Source organism: Camelina sativa, chromosome 5, assembly GCF_030686135.1.
Source record: "Camelina sativa cultivar CO46 ecotype springtype chromosome 5, ASM3068613v1".
Taxonomy (NCBI): Eukaryota; Viridiplantae; Streptophyta; class Magnoliopsida; order Brassicales; family Brassicaceae; genus Camelina; species Camelina sativa.
In genome coordinates, this window is record NC_141884.1 from 9,688,451 (window position 1) to 9,712,931 (window position 24,481).

Here is a 24,481-nt window from a genome sequence, read left to right on the forward strand (position 1 = left end):
GTCAATATAACAATTTTAAAAAGACTTTCGAAAATGTGTTATCAAACAACAGATTTTCCCTTCAATCCAAAAGTCAGTCATAACTAAAAAAAAATCTGCCACCACTAGATGTCAAACTAGCAATTATTTTTACGTATATAAATCTGTCGTAATGTGACAGATTTTTTAAGTGGAAAAATAAAACTGTTGCAACAATCATAAAAAATCTGCCACAAAATTTCTAGAAATTTGACTAAAACAATGAAAATCTGTCATAACTTTATATATAAGTCTGTCGTGTTAAGAAAATCTGCTGTCCATGAAAAATATGTCGTTACACACTTCAAATAAATCTGCCATATAAAACAAATCTGCCGTCAAATTCTGCAAATTAATCTGCCATCTAAAATAAGTCTACAAAAAAAAAACTGCCATCAACAATAAATCTGCCACTTGCAAATTAGTCTGCCATTACATGTATGGCAGACTTTTATTAAAAAAAGAAAAAAAACCGAAATTGCAGGAATTTTTTACAAAGGGTAATATTGACTTTTGTTTTTTTCCTAACAAAGCAAAAAAGGGTATTTTTGGTATGAAACTAACCCAACTGACCCTCAAATTTTAGGAGCTAATCTAGCAATTAACTGCTCAATTTGGGTCAAATTAGTAATTCTTCCTTTGTTATATTGATATCTAGTCCAGGTTGACTAATTAACCAGTAATAAAGTCAATCTAGCATATGGTTTATGCATGATATGATGTAATAACTATAAAGAAAAAAAAACTGATATATTAAGATAAGAAATTCCGCAATTACAAAGCAAAGAGTAATATAGAATTGAATCAACAAATATGAAGTCCAAATGTGATAAACTAAGTAAATCCCAAATATATAATTCTAGTTAAGCAAAACATAATGATAAATTAATTTGCACGAATATCAAAGAAACCGTCGAATTCCTCCGAGCTCAGAAGCAGGCGTCGAGGACACAACAGCAACACATGGCCGCAAGACTGCATTAATAGAAGAACACAAATTATTTCTCAATATTTTAAAGTTTCAACACACAATAACCGATCCGGTTCGGTATTTAACCAAACGAGCGGGGCCAGTTACTGAAAAAAAAAAAAAAAATCAAAGTTTTTCAAAGGAGAGAGATAGAGAGATCAGAGACTAACCAGCCTTTGAAGAATCCATCACCCTTGGACTTTGTCTCGACCGGAGCCGCCGTTACATAACTTGTATCGTTTGTAGGGTAACCTAGAGGTGGCGGTGCCACGTAGGGACCGGTAGATACTGGCGGCGTAGGATAAGCTCCTATAATTTATACAGATCACTTCACATTAGTTTTTATACCATAAATCTCTAAAAGTTATATATGATTACGGCGAGATTGATAACACATGATTCTTAATTTGTAAAGAAGACGTGTATAAACAAACCTGCTGATTGGTTTTGGCTGTATTGGCTCATCTTCGAACAAATTGTATAGAATCTCTTTGAAAAGGCGCTTGAGGACAATCGTAGGTAAAAAGAGATATATGTATGAAAATGATATGAATGGAATGATATTTGTAAATGAAGATATAGTCATGTGTAAGTATATATAGGTAAGGGGAGATATGATTTAGAAGGTCGGTTTGTTAGAACCGCGTGAGAGGACCGTCAGATAGCATTAGTTTGGTTGCTAAGTCTCCTTCCAACCCCACCGAATCAACGCTGATGCACGAAAACGGCTACGTACGAAGCATCCTTTTAAAAAAAAGTTAATGTAAATCATCATTAAATAATTTTAAGAATAACTATATTATTTTACCTACCCATACAAGGAATAATAATATTAATTTTAATATTTTAGAAAACTGAATATTTTTTTTATTTAAAAGTATTATATTTTATTATAAAAATAATATAATAATACCACAACGATAGGAAAATTGTAAAATTAGATTTTGAGTTGGTTTTTCCCGAAGAATGTTTTGTTGGAAGTGATGAAGACAGCATAATTGTCAAACCAAAAAAGAAAAATTTAGTAGTGGATGGTAACGTGTCAAAATTTGGATGGTTTCGTGGTAGCTCAGATTTTGGCCGTAATGTTTATTGAACGCAAGCTTCTTTTGCATATATCATATACGGCATCGGGTCATCAAACGGTTTGTGAAAATGACATATACTGTATATTGACTTAGATTTTTAACAAATCATATATATATATATTCGCGCCAAAATAAAAACAAGACAAAACAAGTTGGTTATTTCCTTGTGATCTATTTTAATTTGCTCCACTTCTTTGTTATTAAGAAACTCTTTTTTGTTAATTAATATCCTACCAAAAAGTTTAGAATTATAAAAAAAAAAACCTCTTTAGGTAATCCAGATATGGAGTTTAGGATCATTACTATTGGAAAAGTTTTGTGACTCAAGAAACTATATATTAATGTCATGAAATATGGGTTTTGATCTTGTTATCATCTCTATATAAAAATATGCAACATTAATGATAAATTTAGCATGCCTTTATTCCTTTACTTGTTAAATAAATTAATCTCAAAGCAAAAAAGTTTAGTTCTTTCTCTGTGGGAATATTTACATGTTAAGAAAAAGAGAGAATATTACAACTAATTAACCCTCACAAGTCACAATGTTGACTATTAAACAACTTAACAATGTAGACAGAATACTAGCTACATGTGGTTATTCTGAGAATATTTTCTTTTCAGAATTATACAACTAACTTTTTTCCTTTCCGTTATAAAAATATTATATCCGAAAACTTTATTTTCGAGAGTGCACATGGAATTTTTTTCTTATAAAGGAAATTAAGTATTGGTTATCATATCAGATGAGAAAGTAATCGCAAGCTGTGATTTAATTAGTGTATCTAATCCAGTTCCAGATAAGTTAAGAGGAGCAGCGTTAGAGAAGTTTGGTTATTTGGTGAACCGACCAATGTAGTTAATGCAATTTATATTCGTCACGTATTTGCGTTGTGTGGATATCACACGTATTTGCTTTAGGTACCCAAAAAGTAATACTATGATAATTGCACCTAGCTAGAAAAATAAAAAGAAGATGATATAACGCGCTAACGCAAGAGATTGTATTAAGAAAGCCATGTCTATTTCCCAATTTACCCAAAAGTTATGGTTAAATGATAAGCTCAATGCACAGGACAAGCGTATGCGTATGCATTACGTCAAATCTGAAAGCATTACGTCTATAACAAATTCATCTGCAAACAACCTTTAAAGATCACATATATAACCGTATATATGATGATAATGATGATATGATCTCCATTTACTCATGTCTGTCTATTTGGAAACCATAGAGACCCCTCCAATGTTCATATCCGATACTCGTTTTATTTCAAACACTTGGATGATTAATTTTCTTCTTTACATAGATGATCTTGAGGCAACAGCTATAGCAGTATAGATGTTATATATAGTTTGATTGAAACTAAACTGGCCAACGTGTTTTAGTTTTTTTTTTCCCTCCGTTTTCCTTTCTGCAAACAACGTTTGGAGATGAAATGGGCATGTGATTAGTCCGTTGCTAGATATGGACAGAAGAACTAAAGAGGCCTTAAAAAATACAGCACTACGTACGGCGGCATTCAAGACGGATTGTATTAAAATGGAGAATTTGTGTGGGATTATTTATAGTGATTAAGTGAGTAACTTTTTATTGGGTCAACAAACTTGAGAAAGTATCAAAGTACGTAGCATGTTTCTTTTAAGATTAAGAGCTTGAAAATGTCAACAAAACATGTTGACAAAGATACCTTTGACCCGTATTGGCGCAAGGAAACTAAGCCATATTTAAAACAACATCATCAATTCAAAGATAGAAATAATGACCAAACTAATTTCCATAGCTTGAATTCTAAACCATCTGAGACAAAACCTCACTATGTCACTACTGAAAGGAAAAAAAAAAGCTATGCACAATTTGCCTGAAAACTAAAATCTTTTTACTTGTGTCTTAAGCAATAAGCAGAGTACGATTAGGAAGAACGAGAGCTGGTCTCTCCTGGAAAACCTTGGCTGGAGTGGTTTGTATCTCTTGCTTGAAACGAAGGAGGATAAACCGGTAACTGTACCTTACCAGATTCACCGGAAGTAGAAGCGCCATCACCGCCAGTAAGAAAGTTTCCACATCCAGATTCTCCCGAAGTAGAAGCGCCTCCGTGGCTGGAACTTGTCTCCTGATCAGAAGGGACGAGAGCAAAACAGAGTTTTCCATTTCCAGATCGGAAAGACCAGAGAGGATAGACGTCGTTTACCTCGAACGACTTATTAGCATCAAGTACATGGTTCCAAGCTTTACAAAAGGTATAATACTAGTTTCCATTCATCTTCCACTTCCTCAAATCAAGGGCATGTTTTTTCATCTTAGGATCCACCAAATCCACACTCACACCTTCCTCACGAAGCTCCACCGCATTTTCATGTATGTGTATTCTCTCCTGCTCTGTCAAAAAGTCTGGATTGTGCACTTGCAGAAAAGGGACTGAGAGGCGTGCTTTCTTTTTGTTGAGATCACTCGCAAACAGTTTCCTTGTTGAGATCAGCTTTGGATTATAGCCGTTCTCTTCTCTCCTCATCACGTCTAAAAGCCACTCCGGTGGAATCATTTGTTCGGGTTCCACATCTAAACCACGATCAACCTTACGTTTCTTGTGACTTTTCTTTCCCATGTCAACGGGTTGTTTTCCTTTTGACCAACCTCTAACGCAAGAAGACCGAGAAGAATCTGAATCAAGATTAGGTTCTGGTACCACTGGTTCCACGGAAGTAAATGATCTTTGTTTTTTTATCATCACACGCAGCCATGGTGTTGTCACCGTGCTAGAAGAAGATGATCCGTCACTAAGACTTCCCTCTTCCACGATAGTGGGATGTTTTACCATGGGCCGACCTCTAAGACGAGAAGAGGGAGAAGAGTCTGAATCAAAATTAGGGTTTTGTAGTACTGGCTCCACGGAAGTAGTTGATCTTGAAGAAGATGATCCGTCACTAAGAATTTTCTCTTCCACGTTAATGGGGCGTTTTACCATGGGCCGACCTCTAAGACGAGAAGAGGGATAAGACTCTGAATCAAATTTAGGGTTTTGAAGTAGTGGCTCCACGGAAGTAGCTGATGGTGTTGTCACCGTGCTAGAAGAAAATGATTGTTCTTCTGTACTTCTCCTCTTCCTCAGTACCCCATCTCCACAAATTCTTACCTCTCCCTTTTCAGGACTCCTTTGTGATTCCGTATGGTTCACGTTCATCCTCTCTCCGACAGCTTCTCGCATCATCTCCTCCGGAATATTACTCATAAGTGCAGCAATAAGATCATACTTTTTCACCATTTTGATCAACTCTTTCAAAGAAATAGAACAGAAAAAAACAAAACAAAAAATACCTAGAAGGAATTCGAGTTCTATCTAGTCTCTAGAGAGTAAAAATGTTGGCTTTCTGCGCAAGGAACGAAGAGAATTGAAAGGAAACAAATGAGAGGGTATGTGTTTTATATAATATTCAGGTTCCTACTTCCTCCCTTCTTATTGGGGAATTGAAAAAGAGATAGGTCTGAGAGGCCGAATTTTAAGGAGACAAAAGAAAGCTCTAATTTTTTTTTTTGGGTCAAACAAGAAAACCCTAATTAAACCAGCTTTTTCACCTGGATTTGATGACCAATTTTATGTTTTGTTTTGTTTTCGAAACATTGGTGAGCGTTTTCGAAACAAGAATTACTAGGCCTTGATCCCTTTATTCGATTTTGTTAAAAGCTAGACCCTGTCATTAAAGTATCTGAACCTCCAAATCATGTTTAGAGAGAGTTCATAAGTAAGCGAGTCTAAAGGCTGGCAAATGGATAATGAGAAGTTGAGTACAAATGTTTTTTTTATTCATAAATCGAGAACATAATTTATTAGTTTAGTATAACAATAAAACAAATAGCGAGTTTTTAGATTGGACCACTAATTCACCAAACAAAAAAAAAAAACCCCTCAGATGCAACAAAAAGTCCAGAATGAAGTTTTGTTAAGTTGTTGCTATTGCACATTTCTTTCTCATTGTCCAGAAGGCAGTATAGTATCGGTTCTGCAACACACAAACGCACACAACATCACAAACTAATCCACCTTTTGATCCGAAATCAACCACCCAAATATAGATTCAGATGATGGAAATCCAAAGATCAAATCCAGAGGGACATGAAAAATCTGACCTGCATCATAGCCCGGGGATTTGTAGTATAAGTTGTTTCAATTGTACTTTCTTTCTGCAAATGTTAGGACAAGCACTGAGTGTGGAATAACAATGAGATTTTTAATTTTAGGTACATGTCATTATCATAGTGTAGATTATTACCTCTATCACGAATCCATAATGTGAAGCAACCCTCTTTACATCCTCCAAACTTAGCTCGATTGACATTTCCTAAGGAGAAACAAGGAATATAATGTGATATCAAAGTTATGGCAAAATCGTAGGGAAAGCCCAATGCTTACATTTTCGTGGCCATATGTGTCCGCAAAATGATACAACAGTGGTCCTAAATTTATCCAAACCTGATGGAAAATCAATTTAGATATGTCAGGACTCAGGAGCAATAAAAAAGATCAAAAGAGAAGGAAAAAAGATCAATGGTGAAAGGAAAAGAGTGCGACAGGTATATTACCCCTCCGTCTTTTAAGATCTTGGATATGGTTTCAATGTACTCAATGACGTTATGAGCAGTGTCAATGAAAAAACAAGTAACAACTGCATCCCACATTCCTGAAATTCAGTATTAACGGTTACAAATTCACAAATGAATGGTCTATTGGCTTAAATTACAAGCAAGTAGCCACCATTTCTTACCTGCATGACTTGACTCATTGTATACTTCAACAAAATCACCACCACACATAGAGAAACCTTCTGTTATTCCTGCACTGCTCACAAAAAGTTGACATAAACCTTCTTAGTAAAGTGATAAACGATTGTAGCTACATAAAATCACCAATACAAGTTGCTTAATCCCTTTCAAGGACTATAGATAAGTCTTTATACCTAAAACTACTAACACATTCCAAAAACCATAGACCAGTTCTGTGGTTACCTTGCAGGATGAATATCAGGAATAGCAATAGGACGCAGTTGATCATTGTCCGAGAGAGAATTGCAGTTGCTGTGTATCCAGGGGTATATTGTCCACTCACCAGCGTCTCGTGTACTAACGAAAACAAATAAAAAAACAAGCTGAGCAAAACACAAAACTGGACCAAAAGTAAGAAATTACCTTAACTAAATTTAGAGATACATCTCAGAAGAAACTATACTGTGGACTCTCCAAAAGCAAATTACAAAAACAGTTTGAAATTTAGAGGCTGGCTGATGTGAACATAACAAAACATGTGAATTGGGGATGACCAAGATATGATGGACGCCTCTCTTTGAGATGGACAAGAAAAATATAAGGAATATAAAAAGTTAAGAAACTCTTACTAATTCAGAATAAAACTTGAGCATATCATCATGTAGTATGAAAATTCATTTCCTTGGCTAATGAAACCTGCTCAAGTGTAGATAATTGTTACATTCTTTATTATCATCAAGTCTACAAAAAAATTACGTCTGCATTGCATACCTAGACAAGAAATTTCAAGGGCCAGACGTCCAAGTCCAGCACCAGGGACTAAACAGGCAGGAGGGGAGCTGCAAATCATATAGTTAACTTTGTAAGCAGAGTGAATGTAGCAGGTACTATAAATGCTCAATCAAATTATTCAGTTGGTCCTGTCTCTTTAGTAAAGTCTCTATAACGGGATTTTGTGGATCAGACAACAAGCCACCAGATTTGGATATTGAATAGTAAAGACAAAATTACTTTTTCCACAAACTCAGAATGCATTGATATGATGTCAGAGACTCAAAAGTCAGGAACAAATAGCTGTAACGCTGTGTACCTCTCCTTCTGACGATTAGGAAACAAGGAATCAAGCTCTTCAAGGATAGGCTTGTAACATTGATCTCGTTCTCTCTGACCCTGTAAGTAAAAAGAATATACCACAAAACTTAATAATCTGAGTAATCATTGTCAGAATCAAATGACAAACAAAAGTATGTCTACCTCTGCTGCCCAGTCTCGAACTATATTTCTTATTATACAACGAACCTGTGTTAGAAAACAACAAAATCATTAAAATTTTAAAGTATAGATTGGTGAGAAATACACACAACAACGCAACAAACATATGCAATTGTACTGGCATACATGTCACCTCTATCATGTGCATGCAAACGTGTAAGAAGGTGTATTTATGCTCATCTTCAAATGCAAATTTACATGAGGAAACCGAAACCCCCATGTTTCCAAACTGCCTAATGGAACTTATAGAGATTGAGAATAGATTTTAACAGGATGCCTTACAATATTATCTCACACTACCAGAGCTCTTATACAATTATTAACTATCTAGGAGTGAGAAAAGCAAATATCATCAGCCAAAGAAAAAGTGAAAAAGCATACCTTATCTACATCAACTAGAGGAACATGTGTCTGTATCGATGAATCCTGCCAATAATGGGATGAAAATGATACCTAAGAAAGAAAAGAGGACCATAAGAATTAGAAAACAAAAACAGATGAATTATGAAAATTTTATAGTCATAAAGTATGATCCAAAATTATACACAACAAAGCCTATGCTTGACAGTAGAACGCTGTCTGAATATAGACTACCAGGTAAAATTCATATGATCAAGAATATCAGGAAAATATTCATGTGATTCTTTAAAGATCTACTATAACTGATACAATAACTAAAGAATCTGGGGAATGCTAATGATCGTCAACACGTTTTCGGGAAGGAACTGAGGTATAAGAGTATATGAGTTCGCATTACACTGCTATGGTCATGATTTAACTGGCCTCCATCACATTCACATGTCCTATTATTGATTTTTGTGTCTGCAGAGTGATCCTTGGGAGAATGATCATGAGCTTCCTTCCCTTCAAGCTCCTGCATTAATACAAATTAATTTAAAGATTGTAAATGAAAAGAGTAAAGTTCCAATGACTTGATCTGACCTCAATAGACACTCCTGCTATTGGCTCACGAATGTGTTTGCTTTCCTCCTGATATGTACAACTATTGGTCAAGGCCGGCTGGCAAGAAGAGTCGTGCCTTTCATCTAGAGTATATTTCTCATGTGGAGCACATTCTAAATTTGAGTCTTCACAATCATCAAGTTCCTGACTCAAATCTATAGGTGGCTCAAAATCCTGCCAAGTAATTATGAATTTCATTATATTACATGACATAAATTGTAGATTTTCTAGCATATCAAGCATTTCCAGTTAAAATTACGAATCATAAACCAAAAAAGTAGCATGAAGTAATTGAAACACCAAGGGAATTAGAAGAAGAAATGTCTGCAACTGACCTGAAGCATATTATATATGAAAAGTGAATTCGCCGATATACACCTGCAACAACAAATTCCAACAACTTACTAACCTTTAAGACAAGACTATGTTTATGATATCTGGAACAAACACATACATGATACAAATAAGTCAAGTTCAATCTGATATAGTATCGAGTTTAGTATGCAAGCATGAGAAAGAAGAATTATAACTTATAAGAGCCACGAAAATCATAAAATTTAGGAAATCAATACTTAACTAGTCCAACTTTCAGAGAGTAGTAGTAGATATATGTAAAACAGTGTTGAAAACATGAAAGGATGAAATGCAGTAATGCCAACACCAAGGACTTTCTTGTTACACGTTTAGACTGTCCCTAACCTCAATCTCTCCAGGGCATATCATTATTGTAACAAAAATATCACTTTTAACTACAAAAGTTAATAAAAACGTTTAGCAGCATCAGGAATCTTCAAGAAGCAACTAATCATAAGCGAAGTTTGAAGGAACTATAAGAAAAAAGAAACATCTACTGGTTATAGAGTTTACTCTCTTAATCGTTGAAGCTTCTTAGGGAAATGGGGTACCAATGCCTGGACAGGAAAAAAGGCATCACTGAATTTCGTTAGTTCTATTATAAGTTTACAATTATAAGCAAACAAAAAATATCAACTTGAATTGAAATCATTTGGTGATCTCTTAACCGCTATGCATCGTAAGCATTTTCATAGTGTAAATTATGCTACATAGATAGATCATTAACAATAATATCAATTTGGTAACACAACAAAGAACAAACTGAACAGAAACAAGAACTTCCACTTTCCTCTAGACGCAACTATGGGAAACCACATTTAAAAACATTTTTAGTAGAAACATGCTACTACTATCTCTCTAATAATCATATATCACATTTCCTCAAGGCTAGAAAGCAAGCAACAAAAAATTACCTTGTGTGCAGGAGACAGCTTCCGATATGATCTTTCCCATCTTTTCAGATCCTCTTCTGAAGCCTCGGGATAACTGTAAACATTTCCAAACACAAGGAAAGTAAATGATGCAGAACCTTTTAAACCTAGACCGCCCAACAATTACAAAACGCAGAATTCAACCAAGAATGACCCCAGTAGAAAACTAACAACATTCAAAGTCCATCTTCTACAAGAGACTTCAAATGAACCGTGAAATTCAAAACTTGATCAGAAAATCTCGGATTATGTAACCAAATAACAAATACAAATCAAAAGTAATAACAAATACAAATAGCATTCACCTTACACTAGAGAAAGCAAAAATAAAAGTATTCTCTCAAGAATCAAAGTAAGATGTATTCTTACTTACGCATGAACATCAAACCAAAATCAAGTTCCCATAACTTAACACCACTACTAAAGTAGTAAACCCTAAAATAATAATAAAAAATCAAGAACACAGTACCAATCCAGAATTGTGATTCGAAATTCAAATCAATCAGACAATTCTCCATGAACATATTTGCCAATTCAGGTAACACGTATGAAACGATGTAAAAGCCGAATAGAGGATGAGAGAAAAATAAATATATATATGTACTTGAGGTAAGCACTGATAATGCGGCGGAGAGATTGGGCTTCGAGAGCTTCTTCAAGCTTCTTCTGACGCCGTATTTTCTCCTCCTCTTCATGATCCACTTCTCTCCGGGTCTCCGTTCCCGTTGCCATATCTGCGACTATTTCCGGTGCCGGTGCCGGTGCCGGCGCCGTCTCCGTCTCCGACATGGTGGCTCTTTTGTTTTGGAGTTTGGTCATCGTCTGTCTTATACGATGAAACGGTTTCTTTTCATTCCTTAATGGGCCTAGCCTTAGCCCATTTTGTGTGGCTTACAGAAATTTTTTTAAAACGTCTGTTGGACAAATAAATAGTACGTATTAATTTAAACGCTAAATTGTTTCTGATTTGCTTCAGCAACGGTTACGAATCTTGATTTCTGATTACTGAGTAGTGTTCTAGTGAGTGGCCTAGCCAAAGGCTGGCAAAAGCCCCAAAAGGATAACGAACAAGTCGGAGTACAAAGTTTTTTTATTGTTCAATAAACGAGAACACAGTTTATTTAGTTTACAACACAGGAAATATTACGTGTTTTGAGATCGGATTGTAAATTCATAATAAATATATCAAAGTGCAACACAAAAACAACTCCAGAACGGAAGGAATATGTTGGGTTTATAGGGATGTTTGGTTTAAGTTGTTAAATAGCACACTTCTTCTTCCTCATTCTCCAGAAGACAGAATAGTAGCGGTTCTGCAACACACACACAACAACACAAATAATCCACCTTTTGATCCAATAAACCAATTATAGAAACATACAATTAGTTTGAGCTTAGAGAGACTAGAGATATATCAAAAATCCTGACCTTTTGCATAGACCGGGGATTTGCACAGTACGTTGTGTCAATCGTTCTTTCTTTCTGCAAATGTTAGAACAAGCACTAAGTATAGAAGAATAACATGTCACGTTATATTTATTAGAAGATAATGTTATTATACCTCAATCTCAAACCCATAATGCGAAGCAACTCTCTTTACATCCTCCAAACTTAGCTCGATCGACATTTCCTAAGTATTAATTCACTAAAAAAAAAAAAAAAATATATATATATATATATATATATTATATTGTGATGTCATACTTCATAACAAGATTGTGGGTAAAGTCCAAAAGCTTATTACATTTTCCAGGCCAGGTATGTCCGCAAAGTGATAACACAGAGGTCCTAAATTTATCCAAACCTGATGGAAAAAATCAATATAGACAGTCAAAAGCAATGAAAGATCAAATGCTTTGAGAAAGAGGGGTAATTTAAGAAGAAATTACTCCTCCATCCTTTACGACTTTGGATATCGTTTCGATGTACTCGATCATATTACGAGTCGTATCGATGAAAAAACAAGTCACAACTGCATCCCACATCCCTGAAAATTCATTGATTCTGGTTACATTACAAGTGTACGAGTGTAACGTATTTGGAATGAACAAAATATAGCATGTTGGCTTAATATCAAAAAGCAAGTAGAGTCACTGTTTCCATACCTGCTTGACTTGATTCATTGAACACTTCAAGAAAATCGCCACAACACATAGAGAAACCTTCTGTTACTCCTGCACTGCTCACATAATAAGTTTTACATAAACTTTTTCATTAAAAGTGAAATAAACAAGGTTACCAATACAAATTACTTAATAAATAGACCAGTTTCTCTGCGATTCGGTAGCACATGCCTAGCAGGATGAATATTAGGAAAAGAGATGGGACGTAGTTGATCATTTTCCGAGAGAGAATTGCAGTTGGTGTATATCCAGGGGTATACTGTCCACTCATCAGGCACTTGTGTACTGATCATGAGAAAACAAACAAACAGAGCAATACTCAAAAACTGGAACTAAAAGAAAGAAACTGAGGCAGTTAATAGAACTTGATCAAGAAAGTAAGAAAATCTTACTAATTAAGAATAAAACTTGAGCATATCATCATGTAATATGAAAACTCATTTCCTACGCTTCTGAAACCTGTTTCCAATGTACAAGACTTGTTACATTCCTCATTGTCATCAAAGCTACAAAAAAAAAAAAAAAGGAAAAAAATAAACTTTTGATTCTTCCTTGCATGCCTAGACAAGAAATTTCAAGGGCGAGACGTCCAAGTCCAGCACCAGGGACTAAACAGGCAGGAGGAGTGCTGCAAATCATATATTAATTAACTGTGTAAACAGAGTGAATCCAGAAGGTACTAAAATGCTTAATCATGCTTGTTACTAGTTCTCAAAAGCCAAAAGAAAACCATTTTCCTATTAGTCTGTCTCTCTCTTTAGTCAAGTTTCTAACATTTTTGAGAATTTTGCTTTTCTCTACATACTCAGAATGCGCTGATGAGAGGTCGTCAGAGACTCATAAGTCAGGAAAAAATAACAGTAACACCGTGTACCTGTCCTTCTGACGATCAGGAAACAAGGAATCAAGCTCTTCAAGGATAGGCTTGTAGCATTCATCTCGTGTGGTCTGACCCTGTAAGTTAAATAAAATATACACCAACAGGTTAAGGGTAAAGTTGTGATTTGGTTTTCAAGAAAGAATGTGACAAACAAATATATGGTTACCTCTGCTCCCCAGTCTCGAACTATATTCCTTAGTACCCAACGAACCTGTGTCAGAATTCAACAATATCATGCACATTTATACAAGTAATAGATTGATTGGTGAGCAATGCACACAACAAACATATGCATATGCAGTTGTACTGGTGTGCGTGTCAAGTGTCAACTCTATCATTCATCAGCCAAATAGTTAAGTGAAAAAGCATACCTTATCTACATCAACCAGAGGAACATGTGTCTGTAACGACGAATCCAACAAATCATGAGATGAAAATGATACCTAAGAAATAAAAGAGTAACATTATAAACTAAAACGCACTGTTAAAAATAGTCAAACCGTTTCCTGGAAGGAACTGAGGTATATAAAAGCATATATATATGGTCAGTTGGTATGACACTGACATGATCATGATTTAACTGGCTTCCATCAAATTCACATGTCTTATTATTGATTCTTGTGTCTACAGAGTGATTCTTGAGAGAGTGATCATAAACTTCTGTCCTTTGAAGCTCCTGCATATATAAAAGAAATTTAAGTTTGTAAATGAAACATAGGACAAAACTTTCTATGTCTGTGATCTGACCTCGATAGACAGTACTCCTGTTTTTCCCTTGCCCATGTGTTTACTCAAGTCTAGAGAAGGGTCAAAAGCCTGCCAAGTAAATTATAAAATTACATCATTACATGACTTGAGTTGTGGCATGAAGAAGAAATGTCAGAAACTAACCTGAAGCATATTCAATATGAAATGTGAATTCGTCGATATACACCTGCAAGAAAAAAAAATCCAACAATATACTAACTAAAATTTCAAACAAGACTAAATATACACTCAACTTAAGATATCTGTGACAAGCACAAGCGAGCCTGTGATACTTTTATCTAAAACTACAAGATGATAGTGAAATATCTACTGGATTTACACCTTCGTAAATTCTGGAACTTCATAGGGTAATGAGGTAACAATGCCTGCAGGACAAGTAAAAAAAAATTGACATGAAATTGAAAATGAAATCATTTTGGTGATCGCTTAACAGCTATGTACATGTACGAGACTAGAAACAAAGATTTACCTTATGTGCAGGAGACAGCTTCTGATATGATCTTTCCCATTTTTTTACATCTTTTTCTGCAGCGTCGGGATAACTGTAAAAATTTCCAAACAAGCATATAGTCTAGAGAAAGTCAACGGTAACGAACGAACTTAATTACTTGACCACCTTAGAAAAAAACACTAGCAAGTAGTAACAACATGATTATTAACAAAAGCTTCAGAAAGAAAAATGGACGTCTTAAGATTAAACAAAGTAAGATACTTGAGGTAAGCACTGATGATGCCGGGAAGAGATTTGGCTTCGAGAACTGCTACATGCTTCTGTCGAGGGAGTATTTTCTCCCCCTTTTCTTCTTCATCATACACTTCCCTCGACTTCTCTATCAATTCTGTTTCCTTTGTCGTGGTTGTAACCATTTCCGGTGCCGTCTCCCTCGCTGTCATCTCATTCATGGTGGAATCTTGTTCGGTTATACAAAGAAACAAATTGGCTCTTTCCTTATGAATCTTAGTATTGTACTATATAAAGCCTAGTTTCAAAGTTAATAATGGATAAGATCGATCGTGACATTTATGATCAATATTGAAAAGTATTACTGTACATAAAACTAAAGAATTTTAGCTATACTCCATTTACATTAAGTGCATTAAATAAACATTTAAATTATAATGAAATATATATATATTATGATCAATATATTATAATGAAATAAACAGCTAAATTATATTGGAAATGAAACTGTGTGAGAATCAAAACCGGATTAAAAGAGAGGTTACCAAATAAGGGGAGCGTCACCATCTTTACAATCTATATATATACATTTTTTAAGTACATTTTGATTCTATCATTTTATTTGTACTTATTTAAAAAATTATTTACAAAGTTAATTCCTAACAAATTTTTAAAAATAGCATTACTTTAGATTTTGTTTCTTAAATACTTTATATTCTATTCCAACTAAAAACAATTACAGCAATCAATATGGAAACAGAAACTATGATATATTTAATCACAACTTTTATTGTGTTTTAAAGATATTATATCTTCAAATCTTTTGCAAACAAAGAAAACAACAATTTGATTTCCATTTTGTTTTCCAAAACCTATTAGCTCTGATTCTTAACGTAAGAAAGAACTTTGATTCATATTTATTTAAATATTATATTTAACATATCTAAACTTAATAAAATTTTGAAATATTACGAATATGTAAAATTACAAAAGTTTAAAATACTATATAATAAGGTTATATAGTAGATGAGTTATAAAAAGACATGTTAGAATAAATAAAATATTATTAAATTTGTTGTTAACACGGATTAAATTTTCATTTTATTATTTGTCCACTACTAATATTATAATATTTGACATATAAAATCAAACTGATTTAATTAAGATTGTGTAAAATAATTAAATCATTAGGAAAAATATGAATTAATCACAGCGTATAAATTACTTACTATGTATTTAAATCTTTTATTTTTTGTTATAATAATCAAAAATCAAAATAGAATCTCTAACACTACACAAAACAAACTAACTATAACAAACAAATGGTCATGAAGTGTATTGCGAGTTAAAAAAATAATATAAACATTTAGGCGCACAAACGGCCGGAAATTTAGTTATTCCTATATATACAAAATATCCAATATTTAATAAAAAAATACAACATAATATATATATATATAATAAAAAAAATTCTATGCATGTAGTGTAACGCGGATTAAAATCTAGTAATTCTTTAAGGTCAAAGTCTCTACAGCCACAAGTAACAGCCGTTACCAATCAGACCATAATATTTTTTTTACTAAATAAGAAATCTAGTTTTGGAAATATATATATACAAATAGTTATGAATGTATATATATGTGTCTATATACAAAAGAAAAATTAATTTTTTCTCTACCAAAATCGAATACAGTAAAACCTCTTTGAATTAATATTATTTAAATTAATATTCACTATAAATTAATAAAAAATCCGGTCTCAAGTTAGGCCGGTATAAAAAATGACACAGTTCAAGTAAATAATAAGATAATAATTTTTTGGAAATCTTATGTAAAAATATGGTCCCGTCAATATCATAAATTAATAATGATATAAACAAAATATATCTTATTATATAAAGTTGAGTTTTGAAAGTTAGTCATTAACAAGTTTTGACATGTGTCAAGTTACAATCTTAGATTTTGACATGTGTAAAAGTTAATATTTAACAGCAGGAATTTTGATTACAACAAAAATAAAATATTTTGTTTTAGAAATATTAATAATGTAAAAAGATAATTATCAAAAATTACAGAATATATAAAAATACCAAGTTTTTTAAAATAATTATAAGGAGATTACATATATATATATATATATTTAACAAAATTCGAAATTATAATATTATTTACTTATTTTTAATTTTAAGTTATTAATTCTACAAAAAGAAATAGAAAAAGGGAATAAAAAATATACAGTTAATTATTAATTCTGAATTTTGTAAATACTCACTTCTATATAGATGTCTCATATTTAAATAATTTATTCAAAAATATTGCTTTCAACTTTGTTCTATTGGTGAAACTTTTTTATTGGAAGACAAATATTCTTATTTTTTTAACTAAAATATACTCCTACTTTCTCCTTTTTCAGGTTGGAATATGTAAAATTAATATATTGACCCAAAAAAATGGAAGATTAATATATGCATCTTCTTTTTCTAATACTGTATTTGAAATTTTGTTGTAGTAGTTTTAGATTGTCTTATTTATTTTATATTTTCATCTTTGAATTATTTGAGATTTATATATTACCATGCTTATAATTTCTATTTTTTTAAGTTATGTATAATTAATTTTCTTCTAATTTTTCAACCTTGATTAGTTGGTCATAGACCTTTTTCTTTGTGCAAACATAATTGTCACCATTCGTTCAAAAGGAGATAAAGAGGAGAAAGTCAACAATCTAATGGTTTGATATATAGGCTAATCAAACACAAGCTTACAATAAACATATATAGATTGAAAAAACATAAATCGTTGTTGATAGATCCATGGGAGCTTGGAGACAGAGGTTACACCATGGTGTGTCAAAGAAACTTTTACGAATACATTGGGAAATTTAACATTAGTTACTATCAAAAAATTTTGTGACTTTGGAAAAGGGTTTTTAGTTTCATTGGTTGTTGGAGCAAACCACTTTGAGATAGCTAAAAGACATGAACATATTCTCTCACAAAGGAGAAGGGCAGAGCCGAGGTTTTCTCTATGATGGAGGAGGTTGGACGCACGGTTATCTCTCCAAGGGATGAAGGTATGGGTGGTTGGACACAAGGTAATCTCCCCAAGTGAGGGAGGTGAAGCCAAAGTTCTCTCTATGATGGAGGAGGTTGGACGCAAGATTCTTTACATAAGAGAGGAGGGCAAAACCGAGGTTCTCTACATGGTTGGTCATATACTATTGTGATGTATTTTATTTATTTCTTATTCGAAATGTTTTTTGAACCAACAATTTTAGTGATTAAAAAAACTATGCAAAAGTGAAAGTAAAGAGACGTATAATAGTTAGCTTAATTTATTCATATAGACATTTTCTATGTGGTGGTAAATAATATATTTGTAACATACAATATATCTAGGTGTAAAAAATACACTTTTAATGGTAACATAAATAAAAGATTTGTATATGGATATAAATCAATGTATTATAGCAAAAAGAAAATTTATAAATATTTTATAATATATTTTAATATAATTTTATTAAGTTTAATTTTATTTACAAAACTTTAAACACGCACATCGGGCAGATCCTTATCTAGTATATATATATATATATATATATATATATATATATATATATCTAAGAAAATTAGTGAAATATGTCTTTCTTGTTTTTTGTCTATTCTTGAATTTGCATTCTAGTTGAAGCTTATCTCTAATAATTTTCATTGTATTAAAAACTTTTGGTATTGTATTCTCAAATCATATCCAAAAATTATGGAGAGTCTTAAATGCGATAATTGTTTTTTTTTTTTCTACATTTAACTGGTACTAAAAGCACCACAATATCTTCTTTGACTTCTTTATTACCATGAAGGATAATACCAACAATTTCCTCTAAACTCTAAACTTCTAACATTTATTATTTTCATATTTTTTTATTTAAGTAAACTATTAGCATCAATCCTATTACGATAGCTAAGATTATAAATTAACAAAATTCTATAAAAATATGAATAATAACAAAGGTATCTTATTTTGTAATAGAAATTTTTCAAAATTATGAAAATGAAATAATTATTTTATTAATTTATAATTATTAATTTATGGATAAATTAAAGCCTCTTATAAATTAATTAAATTTCATGGTCTTGACATTATTAATTTATAGAGATTTACTGTACTAGGAAAAAATAATAAACTATCTTAATTTTACGTGTGTTAGTTAATTATATTTATTTTAACATTTGTCTTTTAAAAAACTTATTTTTATGGTTTTGAAAGAATTTCCCTCTAAAAAAACTATTTAGCATGAATATACTAACCAGTAAAAATAAATGTTAAAGTTCAAAGTAACAGTCTAAGCAGTTTAACCTGGTAAAAAATGTATTAATCATTGTAATGTTAATGTTTTTATACATAAGTAATAATATAATATTTTTATTCATAAGAAAATAAAAATAAAATAAAAAATTTAAAAAGGGCAATGAGCTTGGTGATTAAAAAAGGATAATGAGCTTATAAAAACAAATTTTTGATTAGTTTATGATAATATTAATATAGTTTTATTTATGTGTTAAATATGTTTTACTTATGTTTACTTTGCAAATTTTAACTCATATAATTATAAGTGAAAACATAAAAAGCCTTTAGAAAAAGAGTTTATAGAAATTAATTTCTTTGATTTGATAACCATTATAATATATATATATGTGTGTTTTATTTTCTAAAATATAAATCATTTAAGATTAGTTTGCCATGATGTAAAATTACTATTTCTGAGATTATGTCATATAAAAATTAAAAAAAAGCTTTTATTAAAAAAAAAAACACTTGTTTTCCGAAATATTTGTGGATTATTCTTTTTTTATTAATTATGATTTGGTAATTTTTTTAATACCTAACTAAGATATAAATTGGATATAATCTATAAAATTCATATAAAACTTAAATTCGGTTAAAACAGAAAAATGTACAACAGATGGAATCATTGTCATTTCATTTGTCAACATACATGATAATAATATCTGATTGCGTATTCACAATTAGTGTCCACATGGGATGCATATTCTCCACCACCACTATTATTTATTCTATTCACATGCCATTTTATCAACATTTTTTAACGCCTATCTGTACAAACCCAACACGCTAGACGTTAAAAGATCCAAAGGCCCGCACCATTCGCTCTCACTCCATCGCGTCACGCGCCAACGGCTGTGATTGAAGTCATACCCTCCAGCTCACTCTTGCTTCGTCTGATCCTCTCACCCCCGGCTTCATATCCGCCCGTACTAGCTTTTGCCGTCGTCCAAATCTCCGGCACTTCTGTAGCTATCTCAGTTACCGTCTCAACCGCGTAATCCGCATCTTTCGTCTTCTCTGTTCTCCCCACCTTTTTTTTAACCAAATGTTTTTAAAAAAAATGAGTTTTCACTTAAATATAAATATCGTTAATGTGAATGAAATAAAAAAAAAAAAATTACCAGGATTGTGCGGAGCCCGACAGATTTACCCGCGGTAATATTGTGGATATTATCGTCCAAAAACACTGTTCGACGAGGGTCAACGTTGGCTACACGAATGCAAATATCCATAGCGGCCAACGAAGGCTTAAGAACAACGGGGTGTTCATCGGGTCGTGTTGTTGTTGATCCGGATCCGAATAAATTCGGGTTCATTGTCTCGAAACAAATCATGTCTTCAAAACAATCTTCTAACCCCAGTTTCTTCAGAACCGTGACCGCATGGTTCCTGTCCGAATTCGTAAAAATCTAAACACGAGAACAAAAAAAAAAAAAACACAATGATCAATTTATTCATTTTGGCAAACAATAAATAATTTAATTCATGATACATAAATAAAGATTAATGAAACTTACAATTTTCCTCTGTTTGATTTTGTTCAGAAGGTTACGTAGCTTGCTGTTTGGTTCGATCGAACCATATGGTAATCTTCCATGCACGAAACTACAAAACAAATTATGCAACAAATGATATTTAAAAAAAAAAATTAAAGAAAAAATTTGTTTCCCTGAGATCAAAATATTATATAGTAGTTGTTGAAGATGATGAATTATTATTACCTGTGGTATTCATCAGGATGAACATCATGACCTAACGCCTATAAATTTATAAGAAATAAATAGTAAATCAATAAGAAGATCAATGATATATACAATGAACTAATTTTTTAGAAAATAGAAAAATGGAGAAGTGAAATTACCCTGAGACCAGCAAGAGTACTTCCATACGTCTTGAAGAGCTCAACTCTTAAACTTGAAGCTTTACTTTCTGGAAATCCAAATTTCTCCACTAGAAAATCTGCCCATATAATCAAATAATTAAACTGAATGTTCTAAAAAAAAACGTAGAAAGCATTAATTCTAATTGTTATTGGTTGGTTTAGTTACCATCAATATTTTTCTTGACAGCTGGCGCCAATCCAGTTTTCAGAGGGTATAATGTGTCATCCAAGTCTGATCACATAATTAGAGACCAAAAAAGAAAAGGATTAGAACAAATTAAGTTAACTACATTATACAAATTTTGATATTAACGTATTATAAAAATGGTTTACCGAAAATGAGGCAGTTGATCGGAGAGAAATCCATTACACACGAGATTAAGAAGAATAAAGTATAAGAAAAATAATATTTTGAGAGGAAAATAGCAAACAACAACAATAATAGGAGCCGTGAAGCAAATGGAGATGTTCGAGGGGTATTTATAGGAAAGCTAAGTCTTTTCTTATATATTTGTTTTTGCTCTATCTTTTTTTAATCACGGATACTGACTGCTGACTCATAGTTCAAATCGTTTTCGTCTATTTTATCTGGTTATACCCATTTACATTATCTTATATAATATAATATGATTTGATGTTTAATACATCGGATCATATATATACTTCTATCCTGATTTGTGTTGCAGTAGCGATCGCTTTCTATCCTTTGAGTAAACAATGTAAAGAAACTTCTTAATCTCTAAGACTTTCAGAACCTTACGTGTTTAAGTCTTTGTAAATGTATTATTAACAGTGCCAGCACAATAAAAAGTTATGCTATACGCGTTACAATAGTTTCTACTTTGAACGCAATATAATATCGAATGAATTAAGTTTCATATGAAAATGTCAATCATTATGTTTAGCTTTTAGCTGATTTCTTAACGACATCGCTATTAGGTGAAATTCAAATGTTAATGTCATTAGCCCAAGTTTCTGCACACAAAACACGTGTTTTCCAGACAAAAGTCAATAAATATCTTGTCATAGTAGGGGCTAGTACGCGTTGATAGAACATAATTCGATTCGTTTGTACGTGTTGCACATCCTAACACCAGATGGTTGGAGTCTTGGAGATTAGGAACAATACCATGCATCCATTGGTATTACAAACACATACACAAAAAGTTTAAGCCATGATGAATCTACTAAAAAGTAGAAATTACGAATCGTGAACTTTTTTTAGCACATACACAAAATATATGACATTACTAGTGATAATGTTTGATTTATAACTAGTAAAATATATTTACTTTACTTATAATATTAATTGATAGTTGCTGTCTGTGGACCTCTCCCTAACATCATCACCACTACTTCCCCCATCAAGAGATGTCACCAATGTGTTGCGTTATTGGTTGGACATTTTCTACAACTTCATCTAATTATATTGCTAAAGATTCCAACATGATACTAATATTATTTTGTGTTTCCATTATTCATATGATTAATCATCAATACACAATTATTTAAACAAACGATTGAATCCAGAGAAGAATGACAATTAATAGCTATTTCTGTCCATATCATGATGCAATTTGTTCCCTTCATTTGGGTTTTTTTTTTCAACAACAATATATTATGGATGGCTCAAAAAAGCCTAGCTGAGGGAACATTGTGTACAAATAAACGAGTCATGGTTGTTCACGTAACTTCATTTGGAGTCTTACAAAAACAAAATTCATATTATCGTATATAATAAATAAAATGAGTTAAGTGGATGCCAATATTTGGAGATTAATTTTGCAAATACTAAAGAAGTATATTTGGAGGTTAATTCCTAGAATTTAATAGTTCAGATCACAAACCAATTCTCACAACAATAAAGCCACTTCATTAAATGCCAACTAAACCTTTTGTTTTGATAAAAGACTTACAGAGATTAAACAGTTTGCCGGAATAGTCGAAAGAGGCTGGAACTCATGTAAAACAAACAACCATTACACCATCTGTGATCAAATTACTACCTGTCGACGCTCAATGTCAAAAGGAAAACACAGAGCCAACATAAACTCAGCAAAACGAATAGAATCTTTGCAAAAAGAATTGAATTTGGCAATGGGAAGCACAAACAGAGGCCACAGACGTCACATATCAAGACTACAAGATGCATTAACTTAAGCTTACCAAGATGAAGAATGCTACTAGCACACAAAAAGCAGAAACCGTTGGTTACACTGTGGAGATCGTAATACAAACTTTTTTCATGCCAGCACAAAAATTAGGTACGCCAAGAACTACATCTCCCGTTTATATGATTTACAAAACAATGTATATGAAGGAAATAAAGATATTGGAGAACATGCTCAAAAATACTTTTCTGAGGTATACACATCTAGTAGAATCCCGGTTTCCCCCATTGATTTTGGCGATTTCCCCTCAACTGTCACACAAGAGATAAATGATGATCTAACACGAGAGTTCACAAATGAAGAAATATATGATACTATATCATACATTGGTGATGACCGAGCTCATGGACCAGACGGACTGACTGCCAGATTTTATAAACATTACTGGAATATCATTGGTAATGATGTAACTGCAGAGGTTAAAGATTTCTTTGAGACATCTTACATGAAAACATGAATTAACCATACCAATATATGCTTAATCCCTAAGATCACTGAACCCACATCTCTCACAGAGTATAGACCTATTGCTCTTTGCAATGTTCTATACAAAATCATTTCCAAATGTTTAGTAAACAGGCTCAAAAAACATTTAAACACCATTGTCTCTGATACACAAGCAGCCTTCATTCCAGGAAGATTAGTTACTAATAATATCATGATTGCACATGAGGTCATGCACTCTCTAAAATCTAGAAAACGTGTATCACAAAATTACATGGCAATTAAAACCGATGTTACTAAAGCTTATGACAGGGTTGAGTGGAATTTTTTAGAGGTTACAATGCACCTATTTGGGTTCTCAAAAAAATGGATAGATTGGATAATGGTGTTAGTACGATCAGTAAGCTACTCAGTTCTCATAAATGGATCCCCCTATGGCATGATTGTTCGAAAAAGAGGTATACGACAGGGTGATCCCTTATCACCATACTTGTGAGCCATTTAATCAAAACAAGAGTGGCTGATGGAGATATCAGAGGTGTACGTATTGGAAATGGAGTACGTACACACTTACAATTTGCGGATGACTCTCTGTATTTTTGTCAAGCAAATGCACGAAATTGCAGAGCAATCAAGGAAGCTTTTGAAGTCTATGAATACTACTCCGGTCAAAAAATAAACACCAGCAAATCTTTAATCACATTCGGGTCTCCAGTACCAGGACAACTTCAGAATAGGTTAAAATCCATTCTTGAAATACCAAACCATGGTGGTGGAGGTAAGTACTTAGGATTACCAGAACAGTTTGACAAAAGAAAAACTGAGATGTTTC

The 24,481-nt window shown here is 32.6% G+C and overlaps 4 protein-coding genes and 1 pseudogene across 12 annotated transcripts; all 5 read right to left on the reverse strand.

The window, feature by feature from the left end:
- Window positions 1-749: 749 nt before the first annotated feature.
- Window positions 750-1,708, reverse strand: LOC104786375 (protein CYSTEINE-RICH TRANSMEMBRANE MODULE 6). Its single transcript, XM_019245817.2, has 3 exons — window positions 1,423-1,708; window positions 1,159-1,297; window positions 750-993 (listed from the first exon to the last, which is right to left on the reverse strand). The coding sequence occupies exons 1-3, from the start codon at window positions 1,451-1,453 to the stop codon at window positions 948-950; spliced, it is 216 nt and encodes a 71-aa protein (XP_019101362.1). The 5' UTR covers window positions 1,454-1,708; the 3' UTR covers window positions 750-947.
- Window positions 1,709-3,803: 2,095 nt separating this feature from the next.
- Window positions 3,804-4,818, reverse strand: LOC104786378 (putative B3 domain-containing protein At2g27410 pseudogene; annotated as a pseudogene). The gene has a single exon (XR_015556617.1). The product of XR_015556617.1 is annotated as a putative B3 domain-containing protein At2g27410 pseudogene (transcript).
- A 1,038-nt stretch (window positions 4,819-5,856) lies between these two features.
- LOC104786382 (uncharacterized) lies at window positions 5,857-11,268 on the reverse strand. Its single transcript, XM_010511793.3, has 18 exons — window positions 10,961-11,268; window positions 10,339-10,411; window positions 9,938-9,981; window positions 9,406-9,448; window positions 9,050-9,244; window positions 8,865-8,981; window positions 8,489-8,560; window positions 8,090-8,134; window positions 7,926-8,005; window positions 7,607-7,674; window positions 7,465-7,531; window positions 7,079-7,192; window positions 6,838-6,911; window positions 6,656-6,753; window positions 6,486-6,545; window positions 6,346-6,414; window positions 6,203-6,256; window positions 5,857-6,075 (listed from the first exon to the last, which is right to left on the reverse strand). Exons 1-18 carry the CDS (start codon window positions 11,173-11,175, stop codon window positions 6,016-6,018), a joined length of 1,548 nt encoding a protein of 515 aa, XP_010510095.2. The 5' UTR covers window positions 11,176-11,268; the 3' UTR covers window positions 5,857-6,015.
- A 163-nt stretch (window positions 11,269-11,431) lies between these two features.
- LOC104786379 (uncharacterized) lies at window positions 11,432-15,187 on the reverse strand. Of its 8 annotated transcripts, none has more exons than XR_015556615.1 (18): window positions 14,840-15,086; window positions 14,597-14,669; window positions 14,449-14,492; window positions 14,251-14,293; window positions 14,107-14,175; window positions 13,925-14,035; window positions 13,731-13,802; window positions 13,526-13,570; window positions 13,354-13,433; window positions 13,019-13,107; window positions 12,872-12,938; window positions 12,609-12,764; window positions 12,462-12,530; window positions 12,246-12,343; window positions 12,101-12,160; window positions 11,918-12,001; window positions 11,785-11,838; window positions 11,432-11,669 (listed from the first exon to the last, which is right to left on the reverse strand). XR_015556615.1 is itself a non-coding variant. In XM_019245822.2 (18 exons), exons 1-18 carry the CDS (start codon window positions 15,028-15,030, stop codon window positions 11,616-11,618), a joined length of 1,386 nt encoding a protein of 461 aa, XP_019101367.1. In that variant the 5' UTR covers window positions 15,031-15,187; the 3' UTR covers window positions 11,432-11,615. The 8 variants fall into 8 exon arrangements, 3 of the variants coding, with proteins under 3 accessions (XP_019101367.1, XP_019101365.1, XP_087305870.1); XR_015556616.1 differs by having other exon boundaries at window positions 13,040-13,107; window positions 14,840-15,085; XR_015556613.1 differs by having other exon boundaries at window positions 12,462-12,535; window positions 12,651-12,764; window positions 13,040-13,107; window positions 14,840-15,084.
- A 4,571-nt stretch (window positions 15,188-19,758) lies between these two features.
- On the reverse strand, window positions 19,759-21,911 carry LOC104786383 (uncharacterized protein C24B11.05). Its single transcript, XM_010511794.3, has 7 exons — window positions 21,368-21,911; window positions 21,201-21,266; window positions 21,014-21,111; window positions 20,874-20,911; window positions 20,670-20,757; window positions 20,274-20,561; window positions 19,759-20,182 (listed from the first exon to the last, which is right to left on the reverse strand). Exons 1-7 carry the CDS (start codon window positions 21,399-21,401, stop codon window positions 19,991-19,993), a joined length of 804 nt encoding a protein of 267 aa, XP_010510096.1. The 5' UTR covers window positions 21,402-21,911; the 3' UTR covers window positions 19,759-19,990.
- Window positions 21,912-24,481: the final 2,570 nt, after the last annotated feature.